The 18,388-nt window shown below is 41.2% G+C and overlaps 1 protein-coding gene across 4 annotated transcripts in view; it reads right to left on the bottom strand.

Moving 5' to 3' along the window:
- TLK2 (tousled like kinase 2) overlaps positions 1 to 18,388 on the bottom strand; it is a 98,836-nt gene that overhangs the window by 21,432 nt on the left and 59,016 nt on the right. For all 4 annotated transcript variants that reach the window (XM_073683144.1, XM_073683142.1, XM_073683141.1 and 1 more), the window contains 3 exons: positions 14,617 to 14,786; positions 14,054 to 14,192; positions 10,404 to 10,515 (listed from right to left, as the gene is read on the bottom strand). In XM_073683144.1, the coding sequence (XP_073539245.1) occupies positions 10,404 to 10,515; positions 14,054 to 14,192; positions 14,617 to 14,786 (421 nt within the window). The remainder of the gene's footprint in view (positions 1 to 10,403; positions 10,516 to 14,053; positions 14,193 to 14,616; positions 14,787 to 18,388) is intronic.

Raw genomic sequence — 18,388 nt, 5'->3', positions numbered from 1 at the left:
AAATATGGTGATGCAAAAACTAGATTTTGCAAAAAAAGCGTCTTTTAGTGTGTGACAGCTGTCAGTCATAAAAACCCGATATAAATCTGGTATCTCTGTAATCACACCGACCCGAAGAATAAAGTAATCTAATCAGTTATATCACACTAGGAACGGCGTAAAAAATAAATAAAACCAATTCTTCACCTGCTACTGATTTGTTTATTATGTCCCCAAAGATCCCAGTAAGGCTCTGCCCACATTTATCCTGTGCTCTGCGCTGAGCACTTACACCAGAGTTTCCGTGTAAATCTCTGAAATACATGATTCAGCTGGAACCCATGACGGAAGATTCCCTGTAATGAGACAGATATAGGCCACTGTGGACGCCGTCTAGCCTGGGATCCCACGGTGTCATTTGTTTTAGGCGTGCATAAAAGTGCGGTTGGCCACAGTTTTGTGCACTTCTGAAAAAAAGGACACCGCTACACAGAGGCCAGACGGTGTCCAGAGTAACTCTGCTGCCTCATTACAGTGAATGGATCCTGCAGGGGTTTCATCTGAATTACATCACTTGGAAATTTAGATGGAAACCCCGATGTAAGTGCTCAGCCTAGAGCGCCGGATAAATGTTACGTAAAATGTTCCCAATAAAAGCTTCAACTCAGTCCTCAAAAAAAGCTAGTCCCCACTCAGGTCCGTCATCTGTTAAAAATATAAGGGACTTCCAAGTTACTGGTAGCAGAAAGGCTCTGGAAAAGCAAAATGACCCTTGCCCCCCAAAAGAAATTCAGAAAATGTTGTGCTCCCAAATCCAAATGCCTATTCTACAATAATTTGTTCTCCAATTGTCAAATAGCACTCCGTCCCCCCCAGATCTCACCGTATGGCTAAGCGGTACGATACAGCCACATATGGGGTATTGACACTTTTAGAAGAAATTGTGTGACACATTTCGGCACCATTTTTACCCATTGCCCTGTGTGAAAATGTAAAATCTGAGGGTAAAACATTTTTTTGTGGTAAAAATATAATTATGCTTTTTTCACTGCCCAATGGTATAAATTTAAAAATTAAAAAATACTCACTACTTCCCTAGATGAATTCCTTGAGAGGTGTAGTTTACAAAATGGGGTCATTTGTGGAGGTTTCTGCTGTTTTGGCATGTCAGCGACTCTTCAAATGTGACATGGTGTCTGCTGCCTATCCCAGCCAACATAGCGCTCCTTTCTCTTCCGAACCCTGCCGTACACCAAAGCAGTGGTTTTCCCCCACATATGGGGTATCGGCGTACTCAGGAGAAATTGTACAACAAATTTCATGGTGCAATTTCTCCGGTTATCCTTATGATAATGCAAAATTAGGGGATGAAAAACATTTTTTATGGGAAAAATGTGAAAATTTTATTTTCACGGCTCAATATTATAAACTTCTGTGAAGCAGCTGGGGGTGCAAGGTGCTCACCACACATCTAGATAAGTTCCCTAAGGGGTCTAGTTTCCAAAATGGTGGCACTTGTGGGGGGTTTCCGCTGTTTAGACACATTAGGGGCTCCACAAATGTGACATGGCGTCCGCTAATTATTCAAACAAATTTTACATTCAAAAAGTCAAATGGCGCTCCTTCCCTTTCAAACCCTGCCGTGCGCCCAAACAGTGGTTTTCCCTCACATATGGGGTATCGGTGTGTTCAGGAGAAATTGCACAACAAACTTCATGGTGCAATTTATCCTGTTACCCTTATGATAATACAAAATTAGAGAATGAAAAAGATTTTTTGTGGGAAAAATGTGAAAATTTTATTTTTACGGCTCAATATTATAAACTTCTGTGAAGCAGCTGGGGGTGCGAGGTGCTCACCACACATCTAGATAAGTTCCCTAAGGGGTCTAGTTTCCAAAATGGTGGCACTTGTGGGGGGTTTCCACTGTTTAGGCACATTAGGGGCTCCCCAAATGCGACATGGCGTCTGCTAATTATTCAAACAAATTTTACATTCAAAAAGTCAAATGGCGCTCCTTCCCTTTCAAACCCTGCCATGCGCCCAAACAGTAATTTGCCTCCACATATGGGGTATCAGCGTGTTCAGGAGAAATTGCACAACAAATTTCATGGTGCAATTTATCCTATTACCCTTATGATAATGCAAAATTAAGGGATGAAAAACGGTTTTGTGGGAAAAATGTGAAAATTTTATTTTTACAGCTCAATATTATAAACTTCTGTGAAGCACCTTGGGGTTCAAGGTGCTCACCACACATCTAGATAAGTTCCCTAAGGGGTCTAGTTTCCAAAATGGTGTCACTTGTGGGGGGTTTCCACTGTTTAGGCACATCAGGAGCTCTCCAAACGCAACATAGCGTCTGCTAATTATTCAGACAAATTTTACATTCAAAAAGTCTAATGGCGCTCCTTCCCTTCCGAACCCTGCCATGCGCCCAAACAGTGGTTTTCCCTCACATATGGGGTATCAGCACGCTCAAGAGAAATTGCACAAAAAAATTTGGGGTCCATTTTTTCATGTTAGCCCTGTGAAAATAAAAAAAATTGGGTCTAAAGTAACATTTTTGTGAAAAAAGTTAAATGTTCATTTTTTTCTTCCACATTCCAAAAATTCCTGTGAAGCACCTGAAGGGTTAATAAAGTTCTTGTATGTGGTTTTGAGCACCTTGAGGGGTGCAGTTTTTAGAATGGTGTCACTTTTGGGTATTTTCTGTCATAAAGACCCCTCAAAGTGACTTCAAATATGATGTGGTCCCTAAAAAAATGTTTTTGTAAATTTTGTTGGAAAAATGAGAAATCGCTGGTCAACTTTTAACCCTTATAGCTCCCTAACAAAAAAAATTTTGGTTCCAAAATTGTGCTGATGTAAAGTAGACATGTGGGAAATGTTATTTATTAACTATTTTGTGTGACATATATCTCTGATTTAAGGGCATGAAAATTCAAAGTTTGAAAATTGCAAAATTTTCAAAATTTTCGCCAAATTTCCGATTTTTTCACAAATAAACGCAAGTTATATCGAAGAAATTTTACCACTATCATGAAGTACAATATGTCACGAAAAAACAATCTCAGAATCAGGGGAATACGTTGAAGCGTTCCAGAGTAATTACTTCATAAACTGGCAGTGGTCAGAATTGAAAAAGTTGGCCCGGTCACGAAGGCAAAAACAGGCTCTGGCGCGAAGTGGTTAAAGCATGATGCCGATATATTTCACCCATACTAATGAAAGGGAAAAAAGTTGCATAAAAACACAGGCAAAAAACGCAGCAAAAACGTAGCAGAATTTTTCTAGTGCAAATCTTGAACTTGTGCACGTACCCTAGAAGTGGAAAAAGTTCTGAAATGATTCTTCATATGATTTTTCTTTTAGGGTATGTGCACACGATGCAGAAATGAAGCAGAAAATTTCTGCATCATTTCTGCATCTCCCTGGCAGAAAAAACGCATGCAGATTGTGCATGCATTTTTCCTGCAGAATACATGCGGATCCACATGCGTTTCCGCATGCAGATTGACAAGCGCTTTCCAGGCGATTTGAGCATCACCTGGAAAGTGCTTGACAACTAGGTCACACTATATAAATCCATGCAAACAGCATGGATTTATATAGTGTGACCCGAGAGAGTGTATATACTTACCTCCGATGGCCCGCGCTGTCCTGCTTTACACTCCGTTCTCCCGGCAACTTTGAATTGAAAGACCTGCCGACGTCAGCGTCACGTGACCCGTCACATCACTCTGACGTCAGCGCAGGTCCTTCAACTCACTGCAAGTGCCGGGAACCAAGCAGGAGCGCTGCGCGGGCTGACAGATGGTAAGTATATATATTTGTTATTTTATTCTGGTTTTACAGCTCTCCTCTCCTCCACACCCGGGTACCATCCTCACATTAGAACGCGCCAATAACGCAAGTACAGATGCAGTCTTGCGGAATTGGCGCGTTCTAATGCAAGTCAATGGCGGCGAAAACGCCGCGTTTACGCAAAATTAATGGACATGCTGCGGATTTTTGAGCGCAGCGTTTACGCTGCGGAAAAATCCGCATCATGGGCACAGCACATGCGGATTTCAATTGGGGAACATTGCTGCCCTTCTACCATGCGTTTCCGCGGCGTTTACGCAACTGCAAAAACGCCGCGGAAATGCATTAAATACGCATCGTGTGAACTCAGCCTTACATGATAAACGGTTTTATTTAACTTTTATATTCACTGTGTTTATAATATCTACACACACATACACACGCTATGGTACATATACATAAGTATACACACAAACAAACAAACATACCCTCATGTACATATTTCAGTGCATTATTTTGGGTTTAATATACAGTACATGATTGCGGCTTGTTCCCCCTCTCCTGTGACTTAACATTATTATAGTGCCATTTCTTCCAAGGTGCTTTACATGTGAAAAGGGGTACACATAATAAAACACAAGTACAATAATCATGAACAATACCAATCACCGACTGATACAGGAGGAAGGACTGTAAGCTTGAGAGCAGGGCCCTCACACCTTTTGATATCTGAGTTAAGCTTATTCTGTAATGTCTTGGTCTGTACAAGTCCCCCCTAAAATTGTAATGTGCTGCAGAATATGTTGGCGCTATAAAAATAAAAATGATTATTATAAGGAGGACCCTGCCTGCGAAGGCTCACAGTCTACAAGGGATGGGTGAGGATACAGTAGGTGAGGGAGAGCTGCTCGTGCAGAGGTATGGTGGAACGAGGGTTACTACAGGTTGTAGGCTTGCTGGAAGAGGTCGGTCTTCTGGTTCCTTTTGTAGGTTTTCACAGTAGGCAAGAGTCTGATATGTTGGGGTAGAGAGTTCCAGGGTAGGAGGGATGCACAAGAGAAATCTTGTATGCGATTGTGGGAAGAGGAGATAAGAGGGGAGTAGAGCAGATGATCATGTGAGGATCGGCGGTTGTGTGTAGGCATGTACCGGGAGACTATGTCACAGATGAGGAGACAGGTTGTGGATGGCTTTGTATGCCATGGTTAAGGCTTTGAACTGGAGTCTCTGGGAAATGAGGAACCAGTGAAGGGATTGAAAGAGAGGAGAGGTGAATTAGTCGGGCAGCAGAGTTTAGGATAGATTGGAGGGGTTTGAGAGTGTTCGTATGGAGGCCACAGAGCAGGAGGTTGCAGTAGTTAAGGTAGGAGATGAGGACATGCACCAGTGTTTTTGCAGATTCTTAAGGAATGTGCAGATCTTGGAAATCTTTGAGTTGGAGGCGGCAGGAAGTGGAAAGGGCTTGGATATGTGGTTTGAAGGAGAGATCAGAGTCATGGAGGCAGCGAGCTTGCAGGACTGGGGTGAGTGAGCAGCCATTGACTTTGATGGATACAGTAGTGTTCAAAGTCATAGTGTGGTCAAAAACACTGTTTATTTCCATGCATTGGGAACATTGCACGCCGTTATCCAATTCAAAACATGAAGAGAAATGTATATCATTTTTAACAACTTTACAGAAAATAACAAAAAATGAACATTGGGCTGTTCTAAAAAAAAAAAAAATAAAAAAAAAAAATAGTGTCTGCATTTGTCTTTACAAACTCACAATATGTACTCTCTTTTTTTTGAGGCTTTAGCATTCCTGTTAATCACTAACCTAATGTTTAGTTGTATAGCCACAATTTTTTAGAACTGCTTCACATCTATGTTGCATAGAGTCAACCAACTTCTGGCACCTGTGAACTGTTCTCCCAGCCCAGGATGCATTGACTACATCCTACAATTTTTGACATTTGTTGGCTTCGGCTCTGAAATGGCATTTTTGATGTCACCCCACAAGTGTTCTATTGGATTAAGGTCCGAGGATTGGGATGGCCACTCCATAACCTCAATTTTGTTGAAATGTAACCAAGATTTTTTGCTCGTTTACTGGCGTGTTTAGGGTCGTTGTCACGCTGAAACACCCATTTCAAGGGCATATCCTCTTCAGCGTAAGGCAACATGACTGCTTCAAATATTTTAATATATGCAAACTGGTCCTTGATCCCTGGTATGCGGTAAATGGGGCCGGAACCATAGTAAGAGAAACATGCCCATATCATGATGCTTGCATCACCATGCTTCACTGTCTTCAGTGTGTACTGTGGCTTGAATGCAGAGTTTGGGGATCGTCTGAAACTGTCTGCGGCCCTTGGACCTAAAAAGAAGAATTTTACTTTCATCAGTCCACAAACTGTTTCTTCGTTTCTCTTTAGACCAGTTGATGTGTTCTTTGGCAAATTGTATCTGCTTCAGTACATCATGTTTTTTTTTAACAGTAGGACTTCCTGCTAAGAGATTAGCTTCACAAAGGCATCTCCTAACTCACAGTACTCACAGGTAACTTGAGACTATCTTTGATCATCCTGGAGCTGATCATTGGCTGAGCCTTTGCCATTCTGGCTATTCTTCGATCCATTCGAATGGTAGTCTTCCGTTTTCTTCCACGTCTCTCTGGTTTTGCTTTGCATTTTAAAGAATTGGAGATCACTTTAGCTGAACTGCCTATCATTGTCTGCACTTCTTTATAAGTTTTTCCCTCTCCAATAAAAGTTTTAATCAAAGTACGCAGTTCTTCTGAACAATGTCTCGAATGAGCCATATTTCTCAGGCTTTCAAGGAGAAATGCATGTACAACATGTGCTGGCTTCACCCTTAAATAAGGGCCACCTGATTCACATATGTTTCTTCACAGAATGATTAACCTCACTAATTGAACTTCACATTGCCATTATTTTGAACACACCCCCTTTCAATTAATTATTCAAATATACAGACTCAAACATGCAGATCATGAATGCGGAGTCTGTTGGTTTTCTTAGAATCTACTGGACCAAATGGTAAATGGTTTGACATGTGGTAATATGATTTATACCAAAAACAGTGATTAATCTGGTTAGTCATAATGGACTGCTATTATTTTGAACACTACTGTAGGTCTGTTGAGTGAGGTGGGGGAAAGATGACCAATTCTGTTTTGACCATGTGAAGTTTTAGAAATCTAGCAGAGAAGGATGAAATGGTGGACAGACATTGTGGGATTCTGGTTAGTAAGGAGGTGATATCGGGTCCAGAGAGATAGATCTGTGTGTCATCAGCATAGAGATTATATATTGATAGATGTTTTTTCGTGCTGTACCTTTTTAATGTATTAAACCATCGCCAATAAAAGTTGATTTTTTGAGCAGTAATTTTGAACATTCTTTTGCTTTCTACATAACACTTCCTTTGGTCTCTTGATGGCGAGTATAATTCGTGCTTCAGAAAATTCAAGCAGTCGTAAAAGGCAGAGTAGAAGCAACGAATTTGTATGAGTTAATTATTCCACAATCTTTTGTCCAAATTTGATTCGTATATGAAATGAAAATATTTAATTTGCTTGAGGTATATTTCATGAAACCATAATGCTCAGCAATTACACATAGTTTCATGTTCATTCCATTGAGAGACAAGATATAACTCAGAGTATAGACAGTTACACACAATGAGAATTAGTTTTAGCTTTGTGGTTTTCATGTCCATTTCTACCTTCTTCCTCCCTCTCCACAATTATTGGGGAATAGAACAGTGCTGAATCAGTCACAAGATCTCCTGCCAATAGATGGACCAATCGGGAACAGCCCAGCCTGAGCTTTTCAGTTTTCCACAAAGATGGTGACAGTCTGCTATGATTTGCCATGGTCACATTGATAGAGCCCCTGAGGTGCCAGATCAGCTGAACCCCCCATAAGTGACCTCATTTTTCAAACTACACCGCTCAATGAATTCATCTATGGGTGCAGTGATCATATTGACACCACAGGTGTGTCACAATTTTATACCATTGGGCAGTGAAGAAAAAGTAATTACATTTTTACCACAAAAATTTTTGTTTTAGCCCCAGATTTTACATTTTCACACTGGGAAATGGGTAAAAATGGCACCAAAATTTGTCCCACAATTTCTGCTGAATGTGGCAATACCTCATATGTGGCTGTACAGTACTGCATAGCCACATGGCGAGACTCGGGAGGGACGGAGCGCTTTTTGCCTCCTGGAGCGCAGATTTTCCTAGAATAGTGTGCGGACTCCATATACAGAGCCCCTACATGCTACAAGAGCAGAATACCCCTCAAGAGACCCCATTTTGGAAATTATACCCCTTTGTGAATTTATCTACAGGTGTAGTGACAATTTTGACTCCATGGGTATTTTCCAGAAACAAGCAGCAGTGAATGTTACTAAGTGAAGATTGCAAACTGCCGTTTTAGTGACCAGTACATTATGCCCAGCTCATTCTTCTGGAGACATGCACCCATAAATTAGGCGGGCTCTTATTGCTACAGGAATGCCAAACATGTGGATGTTAACTGCGGTTTAGACACACTGGAGCGCAGAATAGAGGGGGACATTTGGTTTTGGGAGCGCTGGATTTCTTTTGGAGGGCGAGGAGCCATTTAGTTTTTCCAGAGCCTTTGTGCTACCAGTAATGTGGAAGCCCCTATATTATTGTTAACAGATGACAGACCTGAGTGGGGGCTTTTTTTGTGAATGGAGTTGAAGCTTTTATTGGGAACATTTTACATAACATTTTGGATCACGTTTTACCTACACTCTACTACGCTGGGCACTTATATTGGGGTTTCCATCTAAATCTCCAAGTTATGTGATTTAGATGAAATCTCTAAGGAATTCATTCACTATAATGAGGCAGCAGAGTTAGTCTGGACTCTGCCTGGCCTCTGTTCCACGACATCATTTTCAGAAGTGCACAGAACTGTGTCCGACGGCACTTTCATGCACGCCTAATAAAAAGACTGACACCGTGGGATCATAGGTCAGGCGGCGTCCACAGTGCCTCCATCTGCCTCATTACAAGGGATCTTCCACCGGGGGTCCCATCTGAATCACATATTTCTGAGATTTACACGGAAACCCCAGTGTAAGCGCTCAGGGCAGGGTACTGGATAAATGTGAGCCGAGCCTTACTGCAATCTTTTGGAGGCACAAAGAACCAATCAAAAGCATGTGAAGAATTGGTTTTATTTATTTTTTACGCCGTTCCTCGTGCGGTATAAGCGATTAGACGACTCTATTCTTTGGGTCGGTGCGATTACAGCGATACCAAATTTATATCGGGTTTTTATGATTGGCTGCTGTCACACACTAAAAGACTCTTTATTGTAAAAACAAGTTTTTGCATCGCCATATTTTGAGAGCTATAATTTTTCTATATTTTGGCCGCCAGTCACATAAGGGCTTGATTTTTTGAGGGACGAGTTGATGTATTTATTGGTACCATTTTTGGGCACGTAGCATTTTCTGATCGCTTTCTATTCCGTTTTTTGGGAGGCAGAATGAACAAAATCCAGCAATTCAGGAATTGTTTTTTTGGGGATTTTTTATGCTTATATATATATTCTATATTTATTGTTTGGGTCGGTGCGATTACAGTGATACCACATTTATATCTTTTTTTTTTATGTTTTGGCGCTTTTACACAAAAACTATTTTATAGAAAAAAATAATTATTTTGGCATTGCTTTATTCTGAGAGCTCTAACTTTATTTTTCTGCTGACGGAGCTATATGGCGGCTTGTTTTTTGTGGGACAAGAGGACGTTTTCAGTGGTACAATATTTATTTACAGGTGTCTTTTTGATCGCGTTTTATTCCACTTTTTGCTTGGCAGTATGATAATAAAGCATCATTTTTTGCCTTGTTTTTCACTTTTTTTACGGTGTTCACTGAAGGGGTTAACTTATGTGACAGTCTTATAGGTCAGGTCGTTACGGACGCGGCGATCCCAAATATGTGTACGTTTATTTTATTTTTTTACACAGATAAATATATTTATTGGATTAATATTTTTCTTTATTTTGTTATTTTTTTTTATAATTTTTATTAAATGTTTTATTTCTCTTTTACATTGTCCCAGGGTGGGACATCATTATCAAACTTTCAGATCGCTGATCTGATGCTCTGAAATGCATCTGCACTGCAGAGCATCAGATCAGCGCCTGACAGTCAGGAAGGAGACGTCTCAGCGCCTGCTCTCTGAGCAGGCACTGACAGGCCACCTTCCTGCAGGACCCTTGGGACCGGGGGTCACCATGGAAACCATCAACACAACGCGATCACATCATGTTAATGGGATCACAGAGAGCCCACTCCCTCTGCGATGTCGCTGTCACTACTGACAGCGGCATCAGAGGGGTTAAACGCCCGCGATCGGTGCTGCAGGGTGTCAGCTGTCACACAGAGCTGACACCCGCATGTGATAACGGCGGGAACGCAACTCCCGCAGAGCAGTACATGTACAGCGCACGTCGGGAAGGGGTTAATCTTCCACAACAGTCATGGTCTTAAATTTATACAATAAAAAAAAATACATATGAAATCAGATCACAACATTTAACCAATTTTAGACAAAATTACCTTTCGCCCATACAGACACTGGTAGAATATTACTCCTACAGACCACACGTCTACTTTGTTAGATATTTTTGGGGGTTCCTTTCCAACCACAAAGCACTCTGGAGGCAGATACCTGGAAAGAAAACAAGAAACTAAGATTACACAATTGTGTTAACACAACATTAAAAGGAGTCATCCACTTAATAAAATCTGTGTTTGGAATCCATATACAATTAGAACCCAAAATCTGCATACTTGGTCTGTTGTAGGAGGGCCTGGATTCGGGTTCCCCTATAGCTATCTCCCGAGTACTATTTCAAGCTAGAAAACTTAGCATTACATTGGATAGAAAAATCCCCCCCAACGATAGAAGAATTGAAATCCAAACTAAACAATGTCTTATGTATGGAAAAGGGGAACATATATTAAAAGAAACACCCTTGTATGTAAAAAGATATGGGAACAATGGTTATCTACGCCGGGGATTGTATCGGAAAGCCTTCTCAGAAACACTATGACAGACCGTCTGTACATTTCCTTGTCATAAACCTGTGAAATCTCCTAACTCATCTCAAGTCCATAACTTACAAGCCCAAAGTGTTAGATATTGGAAAACAGAAGTGTCAAAAATAATTACATCTAAATGCTGTGATTCTCTGTATTTTAATTAAATACACAAGCAGTCAGATTGTATTCATTTATATAATTTGTAGTAAACTAATGATAATACCAAAGATGACCATTAATAGGAATCGGTTTCTATTTGGTTAACTTATGTTTTTTTTATTTGTGTTTCTTTTTAGTTTTGATTGTTTTTAAAAACAAAACAAATTAAAATGTGAATGTATCTTAATATCTTTCACAATAAAAAAATTATCTGATTGAAAAAAAAAGGGAGTCATCCACTTTATAGAAAGTTGGCCCCAATCTCTGTAAAATACCTAAAACAAACTCAGCAGGTACTCACCCCCCTCCCTGGGTCCAGCGCTGGCTCCCTGCTCCGATGTTTTGGCTGCAGGTGACATCATGTGAGCAGCACGCATCACCACTCTAGCCAGTCACTGAGCTCAGAGGTTTATATCAGGCAGCCTTGCCTCTTTACTGTGGCCCATCACTCACTTAGCAGAACAAGAAAACGCCAAGGCTCTGCTGTTGCAGCAGTCAGCGTCCGGAATCAACCTAAACTGTGGTAATCGGCAAAACCTAATCCATTCTAGTCACCTGGGCATCTTTATTTTCTTCATTATATGTCGGTCCCCTTCAGCCACTTCTGTATTTCACTGCTAAGAAGTAGCTTTGAGTCCAACAACCTCCTTACTCTCCAAATGTGTCTTTTAAAAACAGCACAGCAGTGGCCTGGAAGCACAATCCAGCAGGTCCTTCCTTCCTTTTCAATGGCAGGTAGTGATAACCGATGCCAGTCTCTCGGGCTGGGGAGTGATGTTCAACCATCACTGTGCTCAAGGTCTCTGGAGAAATCCCACCTTATAGAGGTTGTCTGGTCTAAATTGGTAAGTCTGCAGTTACTCTGTGTGACTGCAGACTTATGTATCCCCCCCCTCCCGAGCACGCACTGTGAGGATTCGCTGGTTTGAGTTGGGAATGGCGGTGATGTAGGCGATTTTCATACTCCCGGGCAGAGCCCGTCTAGTGGGCGCAGTCTCGCTCCATACACTTGTATTGAGAGAGGCTGCGCTCCGTCTAGTAACGCAGCTGTCCAGTGAGGCAGCCTCACTCAATTCAAGTGTATGAAGTGGGGCCATGTCCACTAGATGGGCTCTGCCCAGGAGTATGCAAATCGCATTAATCACCGCCATTCCTGGTTCAGAAACAGAGTGACTGCAGACTTTCATTATAGACCGGACACCCCTTTTAAGACTAACCTGCTGGAACTGAGGGCTATCTTTCTAGCCCTCTCCCATTTGTCTTATTTCCTCAGGGACCATCCGTTTCAAGTGCAGGTAGACAACTCTGTGATTGCCTAACTGAACCATCAGAGGGAAGCCATGGGTCCTTCAGCCATGAAGGAAGCACCCAGAATTCCCTGGGCGGGGCAGCATGTTCCAGCACTCTGCGTGGTCCACATTCCTGAAATGGAAAACTGGGACATGGCCATTCGCAGCCAAGAAACTCTGGATCTGGGATAGTGAGCTCAACATACAGATCTGCCTTTGCTGGGGCACCCCCAACATGGACCTCTTAGTGCCCCTGTCTGAATCACAAGATCCCAAGGTATAATCGCCAGGTCCTGAGACGTGAGTGCCTTTGTCCAAAGAGTGACCAGAGCTTCTACTACAGAGTTCTCTTTTCTTTCTTCCCTCTTCTGCCCAGTGTTCCTCATTATAGCGCTGGACTGGCCTTGCCTGGTACTCCAAACTTATTCAGCTAAATGCAAACACCAATTTTCACCTTTCCTCCTCGCCCCAACCTTATGTTGCAATGTCTCCTGTTTCACCCTCCCAAGGAAGTAACTCATTGTGTTTCTCCATCTAGATATCCTGTGGCACCTTGGGACAGCAACCTTGTTCTGTCTGCACTCCAAGAGTCTCCCTTTGAGCCTCTTTGCAGCATCTCCCCAATTTTCTTTAGTTGAAAACGGTATATCTGGTGGCAATGACTTCCATTTGCAGGGTGTCTGAACTTGCTGCCCTTTGCTGCAGGGCTCCCTTATTTGTCTTCCATCAAATCAAGGTGTTACTTCGCTCAGTTCCATTCTTTCTTTCAAAAGATAGTGGCTGCTTTCCACACCAATGAGGACATTGACCTCCCTTTCTTTAGCCCATCTTCTATTTATCCCAGGTGTGTTCTCTCCATCATTCAGATCTGGTTAAAGCCATCAGGACCTGTCGGTTACAGAATGTTCCTATTGTCTGTGTCCATACAAGGGCTTGTCAGCCTCCAAAAATGACCATTGCCAAATGGAACAGATTGGCTATTGTGGAAACTTACAAAACCAAAAAAGCAAATCTCTGCGCTTTCAGGTCACTGTTCATTCCACAAGGGAAGTCTGGGCCTCCTGGGCGGTCAGGCATCTGCTACTCAGAACTGCAAGACTGTAGCCTGTGTCTTCTGACCAAACCCTTGTAAAATTCTACAAAATCCATTATATTCTCTGCCGATGCAAGCTCGGGGCGCAACGCCACTGTCCAGTAGGCAGTCTGCACGGTCACTTAATGGCCCTTTTTACCATCCATTATAGGACATCCCATGGTCCTATTTACCCTCAATGCTATTGAGGAGAAAATACAATTTTTGCACTTACTGAATATACTGGTGGACACAGCCCCTACACTATTTCCAGCTGTTCATGCCCAGGGATCAGTTCTCGTTGCCTATGGCTTATGTGTTTTTTCTTTCTTATTGGGATTCTTTCTGATTGGTTTTGGGAATAAACTGAGCTGCCTAGTTTCTGAAGAGATGGTATAGCCCACCATCTGGAGCCATACTTTTTTCCACCTAGTGTAGACCCTCCAAGCGGCAGGGCGTATACCCATATCACGAAGTCCCCAATGTGTTCGATAAGAAAGGAATTTTTCGGTAAATAGAAAGAACAATTTTTCAACCAGGCATCAAATAACACATAGAAGTCTTTACTAGCTGTAAGTAAGAAATGCACAACTGATGGCATACATCAATATTTACTAATCGAACTGGTTTATATGAATACCTACCAGTATGTGCCAGCTCCTTGTGAAGTGAGCTCCATGCCATCCACAGAGTTATAGCTGTCATCATCCATTATTTTAGACAGTCCAAAATCTGTGATTTTTATCTCTCCACATGCAGTACCGTTAACCAATAGAATATTACCTAAAAATTAAAACATAATACATTTTAAAAAGCAGAAATTAACTTGTGCTAAGCAGTTTCTCTGGGTCCCTTTGCAAAAGCACCTACTATGATATAGGAGTATATTGGACTGGGTGCAACAAGACGGTCGCTAAATAAAACAACCCCATAGTAAAAAAAAAAATACACAGCAGATGAAGAACCAAACGGGAGAGAAAAGTATCTGGAAAAGACAATGGACAATGCAGAGCTCTGCATACTCCATATGATTTATACAGTATTGTGAGCATTATAATACAAAAGGAGAGAAGACAGAACTAAGAGAAATACACAAAGATGGAAAAAAATGTAAACTGGGAAAACAACACTCAAGTCACAGTCAAGAGAAAGGAATAAATGGATATGGAAAAACACCCAAACACGAAGTGAACAGCTTGATACTTGCCTGGCTTCAGGTCATAGTGAATGATTGGGGGTTTAATCTCATTCAAGTACTTGAGGGCATTTACTATCTGCATTATGATGGAACGCGCTTCCTTTTCCGACATAAGCTTGTGCTGCTTCAAGTAAAAGTCAAGGTCGTTGCCCTCGCAGTACTCCAGCACTGTGCAGAACCTGTTAGTGTAGAGGAAAATAACACTTTACTGCACAGCAAGGCTAAGGCCATTATGACTTTCCAATTACAAATTGATTACTACAATTTCCAACTCTTAAAGGCTATCATTGGAATAGTGTGAGTTTAACAAAAATCATATTTGTTCTGATTAAAGTACTGAAAGGTAACCTGTCATGTCCTCAAGCATTAGTAACCTACAGCTAACGGGTTAATTTGCATGATAATAGTGTTTCAAAGCTGTGCAGCCGCTGAACTGAAAGCCCGGCTACTGGGAGAAAGTTAACCTTATTCCTCCTGGCAGCCTCAGACTGTCAGTCATAGAGGCGTGACTTCAGTCACTGCTCAGTACATAGTGAGTTGCGCCTTTAACCTCTTCACCTTCACGACCAGGCCAAATTTTACAACTCTGACCAGTGTTACTTTATGAGGTAATAACTCTGGAAAGCTTCAACAAATCCCACTGATTCGGAGACTGTTTATTCGTGACATATTGTACTTCACGATAGAGGTACAATTTTTTTTTATATGACTGCCGTTTATTTGTGAAAAAATAAGAAATTTGGTGAAAATGTTAAATTTTGCAATTTTCAAACTTTGAATATTTATGCCCTTAAATCAGAGATATGTCACAAAAAATAGTTCATAAATAACATTTCCCACATGTGTACTTTACATCAGCACAATTTTGGAAACAATATTTTTTTTGTTAGCAAGTTATAAGGGTTAAAAGTTGACAAGAAATTTCTCATTTTTCCAACAAAATTTGCAAAACCATTTTTTAGGGACCACTGTTTAGTGACTGAGGGGCCAACAGGAAAAAAATTGACCTCAAAATTTGTTGTGCAATTTCTCCTGAGGATGCCGATACCCCATATGTGGAGGAAAACTACTGTTTGGGTGCACGGCACAGCTTGGAAGGGAAGGAGCCACATTTGACTTTTTGAATGCAAAATTTGCTAGAACAATTAGCGGACACCATGTCGCGTTTGGAGGGCCCGTGATGTGCCTAAACAGTGGAAACCCCCACTAGTGACACCAGTTTGGAAACTAAACCCCTGAGGGAACTTATCTAGATGTGTGGTGAACACCTTGAACCCATAGGTGCTTCACAAACGTTTATAACATGGAGCCGTGAAAATAAAAAGTTCACATTTTTCCCACAAAAATGGTTTTAGCCCCAAATATAGCATTTTCACAAGAGTAACAGAACAAATTGCACAACAAATTTCGGGGTCCATTTTCTCCCGAGTACGCAGATACCCCATATGTGAGGGTAAACTACTGTTTGGGCGCACGGCAGGGCTCAGAAAGGAAGGAGTGATGTTTAGGAACCCAGACTTTGATGAAATGGTCTGCGAGTGACATGTCGCGTTTGAAGAGCCCGTGATGTGCCTAAACAGTGGAAATCCCACACAAGTGACCCCATTTTGTAAACTAGACCCCTCAAGGAATCTATCTGGATGTGTGGTGAGCATCTTAAATCCACAGGTGCTTCACAGCATTTTACAATGTTGATCTGTAAAAATGAAAAAAAAAAAAGTATTTCTCCCACTAAAATGCTGCTTTAGCCCCAAAATTTATTGTGCAATTTCTCCTGAGCTCGCCGATACCCCATAGGTGGTCGAAAACTGCTTTTGATGCACAGTGCAAAGCTCAGAAGGGAAGAAGTGCCATATTGGAGTTCAGATTTTGCTGGACTGGTTTGAGGGTGCCATGTCACATTGGTAGACCCCTGAAGTGCCAGAACAGTAGAACACCCCATAAGTGTCCCCATTTTACAAAGTACACCTCTCAATGAATTCATCTAGGGGTTCAGTGATCATGTCTAAACCAGAGGTGGGTCACAGCATTTTATACCATTGGGCAGTGAAATAAAAAGAATACAATTTTTACCACCAAAATTTGTTTTCGCTCCACATTTTACATTTTCACACTAGGAAATGGGTAAAAATGGCCCACAATTTCTGCTGAATGTAGAAATACCCCATATGTGGCTGTACAATACTGATTAGTCGGTTAGGGTTTTTTAAGTGTGGAAATAATAAGTGTGGAACATGTAGATATGCAGTGAATACTAAACAGTTCCAAAAGGTAGCGAAACCAATATATATATAAAATTACCTGCAATGGCTGTAATCTCTCATACATAGATTGCACTAAGAGGAAATTGCGACAGCGTATCAATGAACATCTCCAGGATTCAGTGAACGGTGAAGCCTCTAATTCATCCAATGTATCCAAGCATTTTTTTCAAGTACATGGAGGAGATCTGAGGGGTTTCCAATTCTTTGGGATGGAAAGAGTCAACAAGCCTAGGAGGGCTTGGAGACAAACTCCTGAGTTGGGAAGCCCACTGGATACTTATGATGGAGACCGCCCACCCCATCGACCTAAATAAATGTTCGGACTTGATTCTATTCTATTAGAACCGTTCACTAATCCCACTTATAGCACCTTGTTTCAATAATGTAATCTGTTTTTAAAATTGTATATGTGCTTTGTATTGGCATTTTAAAATCTGTTTGATACAGAGGTTTTATAAGTCATGTGACAAGGGAGGCGGGACATATTTGCCCAGTTAGGTTAAATTCCCCATGCCACAGCCATAAAGCTAGGTTATGATTAAGGGGCACATATAGCCCTGAAACGCGTAAACCTGTGTCCTGGGACCTTGCTGTATCCAGCCCTCTACCTCCAAAATGTTTGCCTGTGTTGTTACATCTAAGAATTTTTTGGAATAAAGCTTTGGAACATATCGCTTTGGTGCCGGATTTTTTCGTATTGAATTGGACTTTTTGGGATTGTGGCCAGGCACAAAGGGACAGATGAGCAGGAAAAAAACTTTATTTATGAAGGCTGCTTTATTGTTCGCGTCAGTACGATTACAGCGATACCACATTTATATAAGTTTTTTCACTTTTACACAAAAACTTTTTTTATGGAAAAAATAATTATTTTTGCATTGCTTTATTCTGAGAATTATAATTTTTTTGTTTTTCCACTGATGGAGCTGTTTGGCGGCTTGCTTTTTTGCGGGACAAGATGACATTTTCAGAGGTACCATTTTTATTTACATTCGTCTTTTTGATCGCGCTTTCCTCCACTTTTTGTTCGGCGGTATGATGATAACGCTTAGTTTTTTGGCTTGTGTTTTTTTTTTTTTTACTGAGTTCACTGAATGGGTTAACTAGTGGAATGTTTTTACAGGGCGAGTCGCTCCGGACGCACAGATATCAAACGTGTACTTTATGTTTATTTTTTTTTTACATAAAAATATTATAGGTACAATATATTTTTTATTATTATTTTGTGATTTTTTTTTTAAATATATTTTTACAATTTTTTTTTTATTTATTTTACTTAGTCCCACTATGGGACTTTCACTTTCTGCAGTCTGATTGCAGTTATAAGGCATAGCAATGCACGAGCACTGCTATGCTTTATAGCTGTCAGTGCTGCAGACACAAGTTAGTTAGATCATGCGCAGTGCATGATCTAACTAACTTACTGGTGCCTGGTGACCCGGATGTCGTCATGACATCAGGTCACCATGGCAACGATTGGGCCCTCACGACATCATGTGGGGGTGCCGATTCAAGAG

This window comes from Phyllobates terribilis, unplaced genomic scaffold, assembly GCF_046119375.1.
Source record: "Phyllobates terribilis strain yellow unplaced genomic scaffold, ASM4611937v1 Scaffold_5__5_contigs__length_657084704, whole genome shotgun sequence".
Lineage (NCBI taxonomy): Eukaryota > Metazoa > Chordata > Amphibia > Anura > Dendrobatidae > Phyllobates > Phyllobates terribilis.
Note: the sequence above shows the minus strand (reverse complement) of the source record. Positions and strands in the feature narration are given on the sequence as shown.